This window comes from Rhodamnia argentea, chromosome 7 (genome assembly GCF_020921035.1).
Source record: "Rhodamnia argentea isolate NSW1041297 chromosome 7, ASM2092103v1, whole genome shotgun sequence".
In the NCBI taxonomy this organism is placed as follows: Eukaryota; Viridiplantae; Streptophyta; class Magnoliopsida; order Myrtales; family Myrtaceae; genus Rhodamnia; species Rhodamnia argentea.
Window position 1 is genome coordinate 12337190 of NC_063156.1, and position 16601 is coordinate 12353790.

Consider the following 16601-nt stretch of genomic DNA (forward strand, 5'->3'; position numbering starts at 1 on the left):
TGTAACGAGTATAGGGATGCGATGGATGACGGGAGGGATGAGCCTTTGGACGTGTGTTCACTTTAGAAGTTGTTGGCTTCTTGGCTTTGGGGTCATGATCATGAAGGGGTAGGCGTAACACGTGCTTGGCAATAAGTGAACAAGTGGAGGGGTAGTCCCGTAACTTCACCTTCTCTGCCCTCCTAATTGCCCCCTCTATAAAGAGGAGGGGACTCCACTCATCTTGGAGAGAGCGAGGCAGTTTACAGGAAGCGGCATACTCTCTGCCTTTACCAATTCATCCTTCCCACGACTCATCACCACTCAGGTACGGAGACGTTATACATTGCATATGTACAAGATGCCCTTCTAACGATCAGTTAAATTTGAGTAGCTTTGACTAGGAACATCATCATTAATGTCGTTGAAACCGCTAAAAGATTAATTGAGAGGTGTTGATGAAAATCTTGCATGTGGCGATAGCCATGGCGATGGAGAGAACAAGCTCCCCCGGGCTGGCGAGGACGATTTCGGACCAGCTGCTGGAGACGGTGGCGGCGGCCTTCAAGTCGGGGACCCCCTCGGGCGAGGCCGCTGGGGGGCAGCAGCCTTCCGGCGGGGCGTCGTCGTCGGAGACAGGAGGGACGCTGTCGAGGAAGTCCAGCCGGAGGCTGATCCTGGCGTCGCCGGGGCGGGGGAGCACGAGCCGGAACGCGCACATCCGCAAGTCCCGGAGCGCGCAGCTCAACAAGGTCGAGCTCGACGAGGTCAGCAGCGGCGCGGCGCTGAGCCGGGCCTCCAGCGCCAGCCTCGGCTTCTCCTTCTCCTTCACTGGCTTCAGCATGCCCCCCGAGGACATCGCCGACTCCAAGCCCTTCAGCGACGACGACGACATACGTAAGTTCATACTCGAAACGTGCCCGATTTCCTCTTTCTTTCAACCTTGCTCCATAATTTTATGCTTCCCAAGATATAAATTTAAGCTGTGGTCCATGAAATCATCTAGCATGTGGATGGCCGTTTTTTCATTTAATTTCGGAAATGATTGCCGTGAAGGCGAGGTTGCTTGATTCTGGAAAACCCCGTGACCGGAAAAGCATTCATTTGACCATGCATGGGATCATGGCTTATAATGTGTGCGTGTATGTCTAGTCTTCATCTAATTATAAGGCCCGTATTTTGAATACCTAGGTATCTAAGTACAGGTGAGCTATGGTTAATTATGCACTTAGATCTAAACTGACTATATTGCAATGAGAACATTGAGTGATCTAACGAAAGATGAATTAAATTCAAAGTTTTTATGTGGTAAGCTAAGTTAAAAATTGGACTTGGAGGGTCACATTTTCTCCGTTGAATTAGCTTAAATTTCCATGAGTTAGTCACCGTTCGCTATTTGCAGATTAATTCCTATTAAGAGCCCTAATCGGTACTCTTCTCGAAAAGAAGGGGACAAAGAAAGTGGCAAGCTAAATCGTGGCCACTATCCACACGTGGAACAGTAACTTGTTAGGCACCGAGCTTCGACATTTTTGGTGAACGACGTGTCGTGATTTTGGCATCGAAATCATGATTGTTCAAGTGGGTTTGTCGTTCGTAAAGTAATGCGGCCACTTTGAGTTGATGATCCGTCCCGGTTCTATTAAAAAAATTGTATAGAGAATTGATATATATTGCACCAACAAATACTAGACCTATCTCTTGTGACCACTTTCATGAACTATTGAATTTGCATCGCTAAAAGAATCGAAAAAGTCCTAAATCTATTACATTGATGGCAATTCAGTTCTAAACCTTTTAATTATGTAAATTTAGTCCTAAACCTTTTGTATCTGTGTTAATTGAGTCCACCGATCAATTTTGATCGAAAATTACTTGGGTAGACAAGAGATGAATTTTGCACCCGTAGGCGATTTGACACCCATCAAGAGATGAGCCCCAACTTGCAATCTCCACTCTCTCTCTCTCTCATCCCCTGCATGAGATGACCTCCCCCACACCCAAGTGGATCATATTTAACATCTAATTATGTGCTTATCACTTTGTAGTATAGTGCATGTCCAAGTTGGTAAGGAGAATAGAAACTCTTCTCTCTGCCTTTTAACCTTTTATGATGAGAGAACACAATCTAAGCTGAGCTGCAAGTTTATGAAATTTACCGCTAATCTCATGGGTTAGGACAGATGCGAGTAGAAAAGCCGGATGGATCATTGAAGTAAAGTCCTTTTTTTTTTTTTTTTTTTTTTTTTTTTTTTTTCTGGAGGTGTGAAGAAGCTAATCAGTGACCTGCAATTAATTGATATACATGTCTAACTAAACTAGCTTTTCCTTCTCGAGTTAACTTATTCGTCCCGGTTAATCCGGTTGTCTAGATACATGCGGTCTCATGTGATCTTCAGGGACGACCTATGTTGGATTAGAAGTTACTACAATATCATTTGCATCATTGGTCATGTGTTGAGACCCACGTGATCAAACGGTTCCGAGACGAAGCATCCGAGCATAAAACATGTGGATTGACCTTCCGTCCTCGTCCGCACCACACAATAGTAAATCGAGTGGTTTAGGTTTGGGACCATGTGGCGACAGTAGTAAATCTTTTAGCTAAGATGTTTGAATTTTCGTGGTACCTAAGCATGACTTTTCTGCTCTTTCTCCTACTCAATTTCAAGAAGTAGGTCACGACCCTTTGAAAAGCCCCCCAAACCAACCGGGGGTCAAAGTTCTTTTTTGTCTCGCCGGTTCACTTATCTCTATCATCTCCACCTCACTGAACCTGAAAGGCTAAAACGTCTCTAGCTCTCTTTGTGTTCGGTTCACTTGATGAATTCAGTTCTTGATTTACCAGGAATGCTAAAAGATACTAAGAAAATTTTATCAAAACCAACTTTAATTAGGTGCCATGGACACTGATCACGTCGACATCCTATCGTACAAAAGGAGCCGGTCGGCTTTTTATGGTTCGATCGAGCTCGTGAGAACAGAACTCATCTTTGTAAAATTCTTTGTCATTATAATCAACCAGGACCAATCAAGTCCATAATCAGAAAACTTTTCGGGCTAAAAGGCCTGCTTCTTTCGATCAGCTGCACTATCTAGTGATCAGTACTGTATGAAACAAGTTGGAAATGGAGTTTTTTTCTGAATTATGATGGTGAACTAATAAGGCCACAAGTGCAGCATGAGTTCAGTAGATTTATGGTACAAATGTAAGACTTGTAGGTCGAAAGGCGTCGCAACATACTGCGGCATAACTCCTTTTTTGATGAATTCCTCACTCACGTAAGAAATCTTCATCCATGTCTATTGCAGCTGAGGATCTGGAAGCCGGGACGCAGAGACCAAAGTTCCAGGCTGAGCCAACGCTGCCCATCTATCTCAAGGTGATGGTACTCGCCGTGGAGGCTCCCTAGACTCTCTCTACCTCTCTGCCTCTCTCTGCTCTGAAAGCGCATCTACAGGAGTTTTCGACCTGGTTTCTGCTTATGGTGCATCGATTGATTTCCTACATCTATTTGCAACAGGCGAGCAATGGGAGATTTTAGCTATGCACGGGGCCTGTTAGAAACAAATTGGCTAAGATGGTCAGGTTCAGTCTTGTACTGAGTTCCATCTCATGCGACATTTTTGTACAAGACTCTCTCTTCTTTCCTACGAAATAAGCAGCATAACATATCTCGAGACTCGAACTATTTGAGAAAATGCAATTGGGTCGTACCTCGGTGAGGCTTATCTAGTTTACAAAGTCTGAAGGAAGACCAGATAGCCCATCTTCACTTCGGTTTTGAGACCAGACTCTGGCGAGTCGGTCTCGGCACATGAGTCAAACTCACAGGCCGATGCCAAGGCAAACATTAAAACTAGAGCTGCTGAGGAAAGAAGAGGGGATGAAAATTTTTGGGCAATGCATGTAATAGTGTCCTAGCATAACACGATTGCCGGTTAGATCCTGGTACTCATTTTACTGAAGTGAAATTTTCTTCTTGTTCTCTTTGTTACAGTTCACGGACGTGACATACAAGGTAATCCTCAAAGGAATGAAGGCGAAGCAAGAGAAGGACATACTGCACGGGATCACAGGATCGGTGAATCCGGGAGAAGTTCTCGCGCTGATGGGGCCTTCAGGAAGTGGGAAAACCACGCTGCTGAATCTTCTAGGTGGCCGGATAATGAAACCCACTGTTGGTGGTTCAATCACCTATAATGACCAGCCATACTCCAAGTTCTTGAAAAGCAGGTATCATACTAGCAATTTTCCTGCCATGAACAGAAAATGAACAAGTGCCTGCAGTAGTACAGTCCTAACATTATTGCGTAAAATGCTGCAGAATAGGATTCGTAACTCAGGACGATGTCTTATTTCCTCACCTTACCGTGAAAGAGACTCTGACTTATGCGGCTCTCCTACGACTTCCGAAATCGTTGACAAGAGAGGAAAAGGAAAAACGGGCAATGGATGTCATCTATGAGCTAGGCTTGGAGAGGTAAATTTCTTCTCCTGCTAATTATGTAGATGTCTAGTGCCAATCAATTACAGGATTTGAAGCTACTTAAAGTTAATACTGACTCAAACTATTGGGAATAGGTGTCAGGACACAATGATCGGCGGTTCCTTTGTTCGTGGAGTATCAGGTGGAGAGAGGAAGAGAGTCTGCATAGGCAACGAAATCATAATCAATCCTTCTCTTCTGTTTCTCGATGAACCGACCTCCGGATTGGATTCCACAACCGCATTGAGGATCGTTCAGATGTTACAAGACATAGCGGAGGTACGACAATTTACTGATTACTTTCTTTTTCCCCAACTGCCCTGAATTACTCTGCCCATTTCGATGAAGAGGATATGTATTCCTATGCATTTACCTTCAATATAGCAGCATTGCCAGCTACCAGGAAGGAGTTTCCTGATTTTCATGGTCCATGCCTTAGAAAATTGCAATATTTATAACTAGGAATCATTTTGGTTCAGGCCGGGAAGACGGTGGTGACTACGATACACCAGCCATCGAGCAGGCTCTTCCACAAATTCGACAAGCTGATCCTGCTAGGGAAAGGGAGTTTACTCTACTTCGGCAAAGCATCAGAAGTGATGATTTACTTCTCATCAATAGGATGTTCTCCTTTAATCGCCATGAATCCCGCAGAATTCTTGCTAGACCTAGCAAATGGGAACGTTAACGACGTTTCTGTGCCATCAGAACTAGAGGATAGAGTACAGATGGAGAATGCAGAAACTCAGACAAGGAATGGGAAGCCATCTCCAACCGATGTTCACGAGGTAACACTTCGGTCATACTTTTATGAACTTCGACTGACATGAAACTCAACAGGTGAAAAAGTGTGATCGACGTATTCATATGATTGCCTGCTGCCCTTTCTTGCCAATGCAGTATCTAGTGGAGGCCTATGAGACGCGGGTAGCGGAGAGCGAGAAGAAGAAGCTCATGGCTGCGCTCCCGCTGGACGAAATGCTCAAGTCGAAGGTGTCTTCACCCAAGCGGAACTGGGGAGCGAGCTGGTGGCGACAATACTCTATCTTGTTCTGCAGAGGGATCAAAGAGCGACGGCACGAGTACTTCAGCTGGTTAAGGGTAACACAAGTCCTATCTACTGCAATTATTCTGGGACTGCTCTGGTGGAGATCGGACAGCAGTAGCCCCAAGGGCCTTCAGGATCAGGTATAGTAGTCGTACGAGCATACAAATTTTTATCGCCTACGCACTGGGAAAATAGTTCAGCAAAACCATGGTCATGGAATCAACTGTAACTGAAGCGTATATGTTCCTGCATCGCATTGCAGGCGGGGCTGCTTTTCTTCATCGCCGTCTTCTGGGGATTTTTCCCGGTCTTCACGGCCATCTTCACGTTTCCTCAAGAGAGAGCGATGCTGAGCAAGGAGCGAGCGGCTGATATGTACAGGCTCAGCGCGTATTTCTTGGCTAGGACCATGAGCGACCTCCCGCTAGACCTGATACTCCCCATACTTTTCCTGGTGGTCGTTTATTTCATGGCGGGCCTCACGCTGGATGCGGGGTCCTTTTTCCTGAGCTTGCTGGCAGTCTTCCTGTGCATAGTCGCTGCTCAGGTACTTTGAAATTCCTTTAGGCTCACAATCGAATACTTCATCAAGGTTCGTCTCACGGTCTCATCACCAATTTCACTGGAATTTGGTGGGTGATGGCAGGGACTGGGACTAGCTATCGGGGCGACATTAATGGACATGAAGAGGGCGACCACATTGGCCTCGGTGACAGTCATGACCTTCATGCTCGCTGGAGGGTACTTTGTTAAGGTAAGCAAATCCCAAAATCGCTGCAGAGAACATTGTCACCCATACGTTTGTTGAAGACAGATACGTGACGCATTGCCCTTTCGCAGGAAGTTCCAGTGTTCGTGTCCTGGATCCGCTACATGTCTTTCAACTACCACACTTACAAGCTTCTCATCAAGATACAGTACAAGCACAAATTATCGAGCGTAAACGGGATGATCATAGACGATGGTCTGAAGGAAGTGACTGCGTTGGTGATTATGGTTTTTGGTTATCGCCTTCTGGCATACATTTCATTGCGAAGAATGAAACTGCCATCGGCAGCTTGAGATGAACCTGGAACAAATTTCTCCAGGCATAACAAAAAATGCAGAGAATCTGGAGAACCCCTCCAATGCTCCAAGAGATTTTGGGAAGGATTAGGAGTTTCCAGGTTCGACTAAGGTCACCACCGGCAAAGACGACCAGTTGCAGGCGCTGAGGGTATATCCATGCCTCATAAATTGTGAAATAGCACCATCAAGAACATCCATTAAAGCACATTTTGGACCTAATTACAGACACCTGTAGCTCGGTTTTGTTGGTTCTTAGTTCAGTTAAAAGTTGCGACGGCATGATGATGATCAAGATCGACCATTTTCTCCCATAAAAACACCGGTAGCCTAATGTAGTTTGTGATTGCTGATGCATAGAATTGAGTGGAGGTTCAAAGTTAAACGGAAGAACATCCCTTATCATACGTGCCCAAACTGTAGTCTCTGACTGAGGATGACCAAGATAACAATCTTATCATTTGCTAAAAACTAATTTTTCCATACCGGTAAATTTGTAAAAAGTTGATAAGTGTAACACACACACACACACACACACACAAAAGTAAACAAATTTTTCGATTACCTTATAATTGGGTTGATTATTCATAACTTACCGATACATTTATGAAATTATCAACTCTTTTAGTTGTTTTTCTTATCGACGCTTTAAACATACCAATTAGTACTTGAATTTATCAATTTTTGGATTCGAATGAATTTCCAAATTCTTCGTGATTAACTTTCCATTTTCCTTTGCTACCAACTCTCATTTAAATTACTAACTTTCATTTTTACTCATATTTATGAACTTTTGTTATCATTTACCAAATTTATCAACTCTTATACAAAAATTACAAAGCTTCACACGTACCTGTTTTTTTTTTTTTTGGAATTTTATTTTATCAATTAGTTTTGTGTTGAATTAATTATCAGCGTTTATGTTTTTCTAAATTACCTACTTTTCTTATCTCTACGGGTGAGCAAAAAAAACCGCCTGGATCGGGATCGCCTGGACCTGGCCGGGACCAATGGTCCGGTTCCCGGTTTTAGAGGGATCCGGTCCGGTTCTTGATTCCAGGGCCTAGGACCGGACCGGACCGATCTTTTTTTAAAAATTATTTTTAAAAGTAAATCTAATGTTTACTTGTTTAGGTTTAGGGTTTGCTTTGCTTCACTTCAGGCGCAGACCTCCTTTCTTGCCTCTCTAGTCTCCACTTCTCTTGCGACTCGCAATTCCCAATAGTCGTTCCTATCTCTGTGCCTCACCCTAGGAGCCCGACTGCTCAGCCTTCATCTCTCATGCGTGCGTGCATCTCCGCTCAATGCCTCCAGTGTTGCTCAACTCGCTTAGTCCCATCTCACGCATGCGCCTCTCGCTCGACTCGCTCAGTCCCTCTTGCCCGTGTTGCATTCCTCTTGCTCGACGCCTCTCGCTCAAGATCTCAGCTTGAGTCTAAACTCTTGCCTCCCTCTCTCGCTCCGTTTTAGCCGATCGCGGCCGCAATCGTATCTCGTCAAGGTAAATGTTCAATGCTCTCTTTTCTTGGCTCCTATTGAGATTTTAACGGGTGCATAATTTTTTCACGAACATAGGTTCCTTGGAACCTCTCGAGAACTGGACTGGACCATTAGAGGGTGGTCGGTCCGGTTTGCGCTTCCCAAAAATGGGAACCGGGATCACCGGTTCGGTTCCTTGTTTTTTATGGGAATCGGACCGGACCGAGAACCGCTCACCCCTACTTATCTCTATAAAAAAAAAAAAAAATTCTCTCTTTATCAATTTTTCTTCCCTTTCTTATCAACTCCTTAAATTTAGCAACTATTGTATGAAATGACTAAGGCTTTTTTTGTGCAACTTACCAATTTAATCCGATTATGTTACCAACTAGTTTTGGGTTGGCAACTCTAATTTAAGTTACTTACCCAAGATCATTTTTTCAAAACTTTACGAACTCTTCTATTGAGTTACCACTCTTTTTTGCATTGATTACCAACTCCAATTTCCTGAGATTACGTTATCAACTAGTTCTATAATAGTATCTCTTATTTGAATTAGTTATCAACATTTAATTCTTTTTTTAACTACCAACTTCGTTTGCATCTTAAAACAAAAAGTTCTCTTATCTTTTATGCACTTTTATTTATCTTTCTTACCATGGCATCGAATTCAATAACTACAATAAAAAATTACCAACTTTTAATTACTAACGTCCCTTATATCTTATAACAAAGGCCCTACTCTTCTTTATGAAAAAGTGGTTAACAAAGAAGATATTATATGGAATTATTAAGCATTTTTGTGTGACTTACCAACTTTTCTCCGATTATGTTACCAACTAGTTTTGGGTTTGCAACTCTCATTTGAGTTATTTATCAACGATAATTTCTTTTCTTCGGAATTAGCAATTAAGTTACCACTTTTACTTACCTCACTCACTATGCCTAATTTTCTAAGTTTATGTCATCAACTAGTTTTACTATAATAACTCCTATGTAAGGTAGTTATCAACATTTATTTATTTTTTCAGTTTACAACTTCTCTTATACCATAAAAGAAAAGTATGTATTATATTTTACCAACTTTTATTTACCTTTCTCAGTATTGCCTTATATTTACCAACTCCCTTATTAAGTTACTGCCTTTATATGGGCTACTAACCATCAATTAAGTAACCTCATAATTAAACAAAAAAAAAAAAGGTTGTTAACTCAAGTAAGAAATGGTAATCCTAAACTAACTGATAACTCGCTTGAAGAGAAGTGGATAAATCACTTCAAATAAAGTCAGTAGTGTGACATTAGAATTGGTAAATTTGATGCATAGTTAAGAAAGACATATAAATGTGGCTACAGATTTGAAAAATTAAAAGAAAAATAAACGTGGTAACTAACTCAAATTATAGTTGGTCCGAATTACCTAGTAACTTAAGCGGAGTGAAGAGTTGTAAATGATAAAAGTATGTAATTTCTAATTAAGGAATGTAATTTATCTGGTAACTTATTTGCTAACTCAAATAAAGGTACGTAATTCCTAAAAAAGAGATGGTAAATCAACGACGTTGCTGAGAATGCAAATAAAAATGTGTAAATGTAATTAAATTTGGCAAATAAAAAAACGAAATAAAACGTCAGTAAGTAGCTCCAACGAGGGTTGGTTACTCAATCCTATCTCACGATTTAATAAAAGAAAAAATGGCAAATCACACTGATTTAGGTTGATAATCTCTAAAGAGAGTAGTAAAGGTAAATGACTACTATCCAAGACAAATAAGTTTGGTAACTCAATAGAAACGTTGATAATTAAAATAAATTCAACATTAATAATTAACTCAGGTATGGGTTGGTAACCCAAAATTAGTGTTAATTTAAGCTAAAAGCACATGTTGTCTATCTTAGATTGTTAATTTCATTCAAAAGCTAGTAAATTGGAATTGTTAGTCATTATTCGAATAAAAGTAAGTAAGTTAGTATAAAAACTGACAACTAGCAAACTCATAATAAAAAAAACACGGTAATCTGGTAGTTACTCGGAAAAAAGAGTCACTGATCATTTTTTCAATAGTTCTTTTTATAATTACCTACACTTGTTGAAATTTATCAACACATAAGATTTGTTTATTTGGGATGAATCAATAGAATTCTGCCACCTAAAGATGTTCAAAGTCAGATGAACATTTCTATCTTTTTTTCTCGATAAAATACCCGAATGTATTCTTTGTATATTTTGTAAACCATTGACGAAGGATTCTTCGAAAAGTTAAGGATTGGACAAGGAGAAGCTCACTTTTGCAGAATTTTTGGCATTTACTCAAGGAAACATAGTTTCCACTTATGTTGTTACAAACTTGTAGTAAAACAATTGCCGGTTCTTAATTTTCCCCACACAAAGCACAGGCAATTATGCAGTGTATATTTGATAATCTAGTAGCGCGTGCAAGAACCTGACTGTATATAGGCTTATTCTATTCTATTCTGTTTTATGACTCTAATGAATCGACTAAGTCCATACATTCATAGCTCATTGATTAAGAACTTGTGAGTGCGAGGTTAGAAATTATACTACAAAAGTAGAGAGAAAAAGTGCATTTTCTCCGAGACCTTTAAGGCTGCATTTGGTCGTTTGGATTTCTAGTCGGGATAAGATCGAATATAATAGAACAAGAAATCCAAGAATTTGATCATATCATATCTTCTGTTTGGTGAATTGTGGGTTTAAAGTATGATAACTTTATATCTTAACTTATCAATTGCTTGGGCGTACATGATGTTCTTAAGAACCCAACAGTCCATTCCAAGATAACTTTCTCGCGTTAAATCTGTGAGCTGATGGGGCCAAAGAAAGGGAAGATGAACCAGATTGAGACCAACACCACTATCCTTGCCTCCGCTAGGGAGGTGGCCCATCTCCCGAGAAGCTACCTATCACAATCGAAGAGGCGGACAACCACCAGAGAGGCGGATGGGGCTTGATGAAAGGGTAGTAGCTTAAGCGTGCAATTTATAGTCTTATGGATAAAAGAAATGCTATCCGACTCTATCCCATCTCCTCTCCTAGGATAATTTTATCCCCCTCATATCCTCCTTATACCCCATTTATCCTATCCTAGACAACTATCAAACACAGGATATGATAAATTTTATCCGTACGACCAAACGTAACCCGAGATTGCATCAATGTTGAATTATAAATATTAGGTTCATTATTTGTTTTCCAGTCGTGCGGTTGAACAATTTACCCAGCATTATCCTTAATCGTAATGTGTTAAAATCGAAGTAAAAGCGAGCATCATAGTAGCAAAATGGCAAGACTCCAAAATTAACGACGATTGAAAGAAAACTGAAATGATGCATCTCATCTTTAACGCAGAAAGAGAGAGGGAGGGACCGTGCGTCTAATAAAATCTCAATTGAATTAAAAAGCATTTACTTTGATTATTTTTGGGGAAACTCTAACAACATTCATTTAATGCTATGTCCAGAAGGCCATCTCACATTCGAACTAATTCAACAAAAAAAAAAAAAAATGTAAACAGCGGTTTTCGAAAGAGGCAGGCAAGAAAGAGAAGGGGAAAAGAAAAATTCCAAGTTGAAGGGCCCAACCGGGATCGAACCGGTGACCTCTTGATCTGCAGTCAAATGCTCTACCACTGAGCTATGGACCCCTTTGATGCTTCGGGAAACCCAATTTTTTATAATTATACAGACTCTCCAGCTAGATATAGAACTTCGGCTTCGTTTCATGGAAGGGCGACACTAACTAATTTTTCTTAAGGGGAAAAAATTCTGATTTTTCTTGTCAAAAAACGTATTTCTCATACCAGAATTACTTGCCCAATGAAAAGGACCATAAATATTTTTATTTTGGGTTAATATCGTAGAAAACCCTAAACTGGTACATTTGTGACAAATTTACCATAAATTATTTTTTTGACCACCAAAATCCCCAAACCGGTACACTTATGACAAATATATCCCAAACTGGTACACCTGTGACAGATTTATCTTCCGTTAGTTTTCGTTGAATCTAACCGTCAAATTGCTAAGTTGGATGGCATGTGGCAATTCATGGGTGTATCGGTTTAGGATTTTTACCTATGTTTGTCACAAGTTTATCAATTTAGGATTTTTCGTGTTATTAATCCAATTTAATGGAAGGTAAATTTGTCATATATATACCAGCTTGAGATTTTTCTTGATAAAAAAAATTAGTTTAGGGTAAATTTGTCACAAAAGTATCAGTTTAGAGTTTTTGGTAGTCAAAAAAATAGTTTGGGTAAATTTATCACGGGTGTACCAGTTTGGGGATTTTTGTGGTCAAAATTTTTTTTTTTTGAGTAAATTTGTCATATGTGTATCAGTTTGAGATTTTTCATACTATTAACCATTTTGTTTTTTATAGGCCAAATGCCAAAGTAAGCATGATTTTATAACTTGAGCACAAAAATACTCACCCATTAACTTTTCTTCTAATTAAGCTGATGGGATAGCTGGCATGGCAAACAAGGATCACGTGTGCGGATGACGTGTCACTTGAGCGAAAAATAGAGTGATGGCGTGTGCAACACGATGTCATTTTATGGCAAGTCTAACCTGTTGTTTAGCTTTGTAGCTTCAAAACGACATGGTTCTGTGCGCGTCGAGATCTTAATTTTCGCTAGGATTGTATGTCATTGCACATTTCGCTAGGATGGTTTTTTTTATTCTTATTCTTATTTTATTTTTAGCATTTTGCCTCGTTGGATAGTGAGGACCCAAATCATTTAATCCGCATCTCAACTCCCTGATTTATGTCGGAAAAGAAACAAAATAAATAGGCAACGAGTAAGAGCAATATCATGCAAAGTTAGTAAGTGTTTTCCCTCACCTGGTCCTCCCTCCTTACATCATTAGTCAAATCAAGACGTCAATTATCTTTCTTCCGAGGGTAAAATGGATGAGCAAACTAAAATTTTTATCCTAACTTTTCTTCTCCTGGACAATCACGTTCATATATTAGAATTCGTTGTTGGAACTATACGAGTCCTTAAACTATTTCGTTTGAATTTTGGAACGTAAAATTCGAGAGTATTTTCTGGAATGAAGGAAAGAAAATGTTTTTTCTCAACTTAGATGGGTGGTTGTGGAGAAAGTAAACTTCACGTCAACTTCGATTGGCTGCTGTCGGGTAAGTAGATAGAGTAGCTTCCCGTGCTTGAGACGAGTCATCGGAGTTTCTACTCTTACGTTATCGACATGTGCTTCACACAATGTCTATAACCGACTTACCGATAGCGTACCCCTATTACATCTACTGTGTGAATTTGTTATTAGTTGTTGTTCCAATATAGTGTATACTTATTGTGTGAGACAATATTTTACTTGAGTGTTATACAAAGTCTTGAGATTCTCTATTTACAATTTTATCGTGCCGTCGCCACGACCACTACCACGAGGCTTCCACACCCAACATTTGAAGCTGTCTCTTTAAAGGAAGGATGAAAACCGAAAATCAAACAATTTAAAACGGTCCACACACCTGACTTTTAATGTCCAGAGGTGAAATTGCAGTTCACGCAAGACAATGGCGCATTGCTATCCCTCTTGAAAAGATTCTGAGGTGATCCGAGTGCACATGAGTTCAATGTATCTGAACCTTCGATGTAGGTGGATCTCACGTGAAATCCACATGATATGAAAAGATGCCTCATTCTTCTTGCACTTGATTTGGAAGAAAGGGAGGGGAAGGAAGAAGAGATGAGAAAATGCATCAATTTTTATATTTTTCCTCGACTTGATTTTTGCCAAAATTTTAAAAGAATTTACTATTTTCCACCTAATTTTCCATCAACCTTTTTTTTTTTTGAATTTTCAAACAAAGCCTATGAAAACGAGCTTAATACCCTAAAAAATCTCCAACTTTAGTTCTTGTCCCAATTTTACCTTTTTGTATCATAAAAATCCTCCAACTTTAGGTATACTCCTAATTCTACTCTAATTTTTTTTATCCTATAAAAAACCCCAACTTTGGGTGTAGTCCCAGTTCTACCATAATTTTTTTTTGGTTTAATAAAGGTACCAATTCTACCGAAAATATTTTTTCTCTCATAAAAAAGTCCAGCTTTATTTCAATTTTATTCTATTTTTTTGTCTCATAAAAAATCACTAACTTTTACTTGTGTCCTAAATCTACCTCCATTAACCATCTGTCAAATCGCCCTTATTGATTTTGCCTTTGATCTATTGTACTTGGAAATGTTCCCTCTCTCGTGGTCAGAGAGCTCGCACTCGAATAGCTCATGCTTGGGAGTTTTCCATTTCTCGGTTGTCAACGAGAATTTTGGACGAAGGGTTAATGGGAGCAGATTTGTGACTCAAATAAAAGCTTCGGATTTTTTATGAGATTGAAAATCTAGGGTAAAATTGGGAGTGGACGGTAGAATTGAGACAAGACCTAAAGTTGAGAGCTTTTTATGGGACAAAAAAAAATGTTTGGAGCAAAATTAATACTTGACCTAAAGCTGGAGGTTCTTTGTGAGACAAAAGATATAATTAAAATAAGAGCTAAAGTTTGGGGTTTTCTTTTATGATATCAGGCTTATGAAAATAGTGTTCATGCTTCGTTATTGCAACTCGCATGGGCACAAACATGAGTCAGTCGAAAGCATCCTTCAACTACACGTTACCCATTGTGCTTGAGATGTGCATTTAAAACTACAAGAGCGGCCAAAGAAAAACAACACATAGACACCCTTTCTCTCTCTCTCTCTCTCTCTCTAGCTGGTGCTCCAGATTTGAGTAAAGGAGCACGGCCTCTGCATCTCTCAAGGCCAGATCGGGGATGGGGAGTTTCAAGCTTCAGCTCGGAGAATGGGTGCTTGGATCGTGTACATGGTCATGTTCCTATTGTTCTCGGCCTCTGCATCTCTCAAGGCCAGATCGGGGATGGGGAGTTTCAAGCTTCAGCTTGGAGAATGGGTGCTTGGATCGTGTATATGGTCATGTTCCTATTGTTCTCCTGCGCCTGCATCAAGCTCCTCCACCTCCTCCTCGCCCCATCTTGTACTTCACCTCCTGACCCAGAGATCTCAGTCAAGGAAAACAATGGTTAGCTGATTCCCAATTCCCATCTCTCTTTCTCTATCTGCAAATCTCATTTGTAAATCTTATGGGGTTGTTCCTCGGCTGCTTTTCTCGCCACTTGGTTTTTGGGTTCTTTTAGTTTGTGTAGGGGATGATTGATCCGCCATCTCTAGTGCTTGTCTTCTTTGGAGTCGATGTAAGAATTGGCTCCTTCACATGTAGTGGATTTGATCGGTTTCACTGATGTCGTGGACGGAACAAGCCCGCTCGTCATTATTATATGCTCTTGTTGTCAAGTTTTTGTAAAGTTGATTACCAAAACTGATACTCTACTCATGGCATGTGCAATGTAGCCGAGTTAGCCCGGTTATTCTTTTCTTTTTTTTTTGGTAGAAAAGTTGGCCCGTTTCGCTCGGTCGAATTGTTGAGATCTGAGCTCGATGGCTAGACCCCTCTCTCCTCCACTTGGATTGAGTTTGAATTTTGAAATCTGAGCTCGACTCGATTGATAAAATGGTGCACCAGATTAGAATTCAATTGGGTTGCAAGTAGCTAGAAGCGCTTGCAACTAGTAACGCCTATGAATTCTTATTCACGAATGAATTGGGAAAGCCAATAGAAAGATTCGATTATGACTTCGTAGAGGCGGTGCTGTTGTTGCTTGCGCATAGGGCAGTCCCCCACTCCCTTCCCGGGGTGCTAAGGGGCTTTTGTTTTTGGAATAGATAGCAGTGTTTTGTTGACGCCTAGAATCAAACTTTTGTTGTGACATGCTATGTTTTCTCCCCCATTGCTAGTAGGTTGATGGGTCGCATACCCAACACACATGTTTTGGCCTCGTGTGTCCATAACTCAAAATAGGTGGCCTAACAACCGCTGCTCGACCAAACATACCAATAGTCACCTGGGCTACTAAGGAGTAAGCAATGAGACAAAAATTGAACAAATTGATGGGTTTGTGAGCTATTCAAGCTTGAATAAAAGCTAAAGTTAGATTAAATTGTAAGAATAAAAATAATTATGAGGGCATATCAATTTATTGCCAATTTATGGTCTCCTCTTCCCTATTCAAGTTTATTTCTTCTTTGTGATGATATAGTATGTTTAGGTTAGGTGAATAACAATCACGATAAGGTGTAGTTTTCCCAATGTAACTAAAAATGTCCTCATACTTCATGAAAATTTGCTAAAAAATCCAGACCCCAACTCTCTCTATCTCTCCCGAAAGATCTCGTGTCGGCATCAAAGTCATCGCTTGATACCGTAATGGTCATGACTAGGTTTCGACGACCGCATCGATGCCTCATCAAGATTCGGAGACGCCGCGAGAGAATAGAGAAGGAAATGCACAATTACTTAGCGGAGCGAGAAAAAGAGAGAGTAATATCAAATTATATCTTGTGACCATCCATCTCTGATTGTAGGAGACTTCCACCAACCACTATTATGCTCATGGACATAGTCCGCATCCATATCCA

At 40.4% G+C, this 16601-nt stretch overlaps 1 protein-coding gene, 1 long non-coding RNA gene and 1 other non-coding gene across 8 annotated transcripts; 1 reads left to right on the plus strand and 2 right to left on the minus strand.

The window, feature by feature from the left end:
* Nucleotides 1-231: 231 nt before the first annotated feature.
* Nucleotides 232-6902, plus strand: LOC115741902 (ABC transporter G family member 22-like). 6 transcript variants are annotated; one of them, XM_030675920.2, is made up of 11 exons: nt 232-307; nt 457-876; nt 3292-3362; nt 3981-4216; nt 4308-4463; nt 4565-4748; nt 4949-5257; nt 5370-5657; nt 5780-6064; nt 6164-6271; nt 6358-6902. In XM_030675920.2, exons 2-11 carry the CDS (start codon nt 465-467, stop codon nt 6577-6579), a joined length of 2271 nt encoding a protein of 756 aa, XP_030531780.1. In that variant the 5' UTR covers nt 232-307; nt 457-464; the 3' UTR covers nt 6580-6902. The 6 variants fall into 6 exon arrangements, with proteins under 6 accessions (XP_030531780.1, XP_030531778.1, XP_030531781.1 ...); XM_030675918.1 differs by having other exon boundaries at nt 463-876; XM_030675921.2 differs by lacking the exons at nt 232-307; nt 457-876 and adding an exon at nt 3504-3563.
* A 4752-nt stretch (nt 6903-11654) lies between these two features.
* TRNAC-GCA lies at nt 11655-11726 on the minus strand. Its single transcript has one exon. It is a non-coding gene; the product is annotated as a tRNA-Cys (tRNA).
* A 3231-nt stretch (nt 11727-14957) lies between these two features.
* LOC125315949 lies at nt 14958-16344 on the minus strand. Its single transcript, XR_007199278.1, has 3 exons — nt 16331-16344; nt 15574-15582; nt 14958-15184 (listed from the first exon to the last, which is right to left on the minus strand). It is a non-coding gene; the product is annotated as an uncharacterized LOC125315949 (long non-coding RNA).
* Nucleotides 16345-16601: the final 257 nt, after the last annotated feature.